Source organism: Nannospalax galili, unplaced genomic scaffold (genome assembly GCF_000622305.1).
Source record: "Nannospalax galili isolate Female #2095 unplaced genomic scaffold, S.galili_v1.0 scaffold1119, whole genome shotgun sequence".
NCBI classification, from domain to species: domain Eukaryota; kingdom Metazoa; phylum Chordata; class Mammalia; order Rodentia; family Spalacidae; genus Nannospalax; species Nannospalax galili.
Window position 1 is genome coordinate 17,564 of NW_008343597.1, and position 2,334 is coordinate 19,897.

Here is a 2,334-nt window from a genome sequence, read left to right on the forward strand (position 1 = left end):
ATCAGCCCTGGCCACTAGAAAGCAGCCCTGACTCAGCTGCTGTAGACTCAGGAGAGTCTTAGAAACTCTGGGAACAGAAGTCAGAAGGGTCTGAGAAGCCCCTGGGATTTCACTGTCCAGAGAATGGAACGCTCACCAACAGCTGAGTAAAGATTTGCAGACCAAGTACTGCCTTTCTCCCCTTTTGCAGAGGAGGAATGTGACTGTGCTCTCTCAGCCCCTCCCAGCTCCAGGCCATTCCAGGCTCCCAAAAGCCCAGCAGGTCTGGAGTCATCACATGAAGCCCAACTGCTGGATTGGCAGGTGCCCACAAGAAGGCTGGGTTTCTTTACAGGCGAGATCATCGGGGGACATGAGGCCAAGCCCCACTCCCGTCCCTACATGGCCTTGGTCCAGGTGCTCGATGAGAATTCGGGGAAGCAGTGTGGGGGCTTCCTGATAAGGGAGGACTTTGTGCTGACCGCTGCTCACTGTTTCGGGAGGTGAGAAGCAAGGAACAGTCCATACACTCCTGGAACATTCCACAGGAACCCCTGTCTTCTTCCCTAGATGCTCCCTGGGATGCTAGGAATGCATGTGGATTCCTTCATGGACGAGACATGCGCCAGTCACGTCTCATGGAAAGAGACAGGCTGGCACCGGAGTCTTTGCTAAGTAATCAAGCATGCGTGTTTAGGTCTAGGACAGCATTGCAATACAGTCTGAAACTATTGCATGTGCTTCCTTGGGTTGTTTGAACTCTGATAAGCCCTGGTGCAAACACTGGGGCTTCAGAATTCCATCAGCTCACAGATAAGTAGCAGAGGCACAGTCACTCCTGTGTTAGAGCCCTACCCCGACCAGCCCTTCTCACCTCCTGGGCTGTATCCTCTCTGACTCTGCATCCCTCCTCCACACTGTGCTCTCTGTGCAGCTCAATGAATGTCACCCTGGGGGCCCACAATATCGTGGAAAAGGAGAAGACCCAGCAGGTCATCCCTGTGGCAAAACCCATTCGACATCCAGATTATAACCGTGAGAAGATAGTCAATGACATCATGCTGCTGAAGGTGAGGCCTCCCAGCTGCCTTGGTCTGCCACTGCAGGCTTGTTGCTCTGACCCGCCCCTTCCCTCCCTTCCTTCCATCCTGCCCTTCATGGTGTCCAAGCCCAGAAGGCCACTGGCTGAGCTGGACTCTTGTGCTTCTTCTCCATCAGCTGAAGAGCAAAGCCCAGCGGACTAAGGCTGTCCAGACCCTCAAGTTGCCCACAAGCAAGGCCCAGGTGAAGCCAGGGAGTGTGTGCTATGTGGCTGGCTGGGGCAGGACAGACCCAAGGGGAACACCCTCAAACACACTGCAAGAGGTGAAGATCAAAGTGCAGGCAGACCAGGTCTGTGAGTCCAGCTTTGCAAATTATGACAAGGCCACTGAGATGTGTGTGGGAGACCCAAAGACAACTCATGCTTCCTTAAAGGTGAGTCTAATCATCTGCCTCTCTTGGCTCTGTTGGGGGGAAGTAAACTCTGGGACCTGGTGACCCAAACAGCAAGGTACACCTTCACCGACCAGCTGTGACCGTCCTCATGGCAGAGATTAGGAGCAGGTGGAACTTGGAATCAGCTAGGACCTCTGTTGAATCTGTTCTTCTCAAGCAGGAGTTTGCAAAGGCTAAAGCCCCAGGCTTATGAAACTGCTGAGTGTGTCATAATCACAACCAGGTGTCTCTTCAGAGCAAGCACTCGCCTTGTCAGTGGCTCATGCCCCACACTCACATCAGGTGCACTCACCTGAGCCCTGTCCTTACATGGGAGCCTGAAGATGATGGTCCAACCTTCCAAGGGGGTGGTGGTGGGGCGAATCACAGGACCTCAAGAGAGCCCAGAGGCTGGCCCCAGAAGTGAGGTGACACAGTAACTATGCCCATACCCAGAGCTCAGAAGCCCAGGGCCCCAGGAGCAAACCTACCCTCTGAAATGCACAATCAGAATGTATAAGTCATCATTCTCTGAGTGCAGGCTTGGGATAAGAGGGAGGACAGGCCTGGGAACAGCAACCAACTCAGTTCTCCCCCTCTCTGTTCACAGGGGGATTCTGGAGGGCCCCTTGTGTGTAAGAACGTGGCCCAGGGCATTGTCTCCTATGGACGTAAAGACGGGACAACTCCAGGAGTGTGCACCAAAGTCTCAAGTTTTCTACACTGGATAAAGAAAACCATGAAACGCCCCTAACTACAAGAGACAAACTAGGCCTTTTATTTAACCATCTACCCTAGAGCTGAGTCCAGAACTGAACTAGGAGAGGTCTCTTAGCCCAATGTAATAAATGTCTCTTAGCCCAACAGGAAAGCTGGTTT

General features: G+C 53.0%; 1 protein-coding gene across 1 annotated transcript in view; it reads left to right on the forward strand.

The window, feature by feature from the left end:
- The window catches only part of LOC103739490 (granzyme B-like), a gene marked incomplete at its 3' end in the record, with an annotated part of 11,588 nt that overhangs the window by 6,235 nt on the left and 3,019 nt on the right, over positions 1-2,334 (forward strand). The window contains exons 2-5 of the mRNA XM_008839921.3: positions 191-482; positions 914-1,049; positions 1,198-1,455; positions 2,066-2,198. Of these exons, the coding sequence (XP_008838143.2) occupies positions 191-482; positions 914-1,049; positions 1,198-1,455; positions 2,066-2,198 (819 nt within the window). The remainder of the gene's footprint in view (positions 1-190; positions 483-913; positions 1,050-1,197; positions 1,456-2,065; positions 2,199-2,334) is intronic.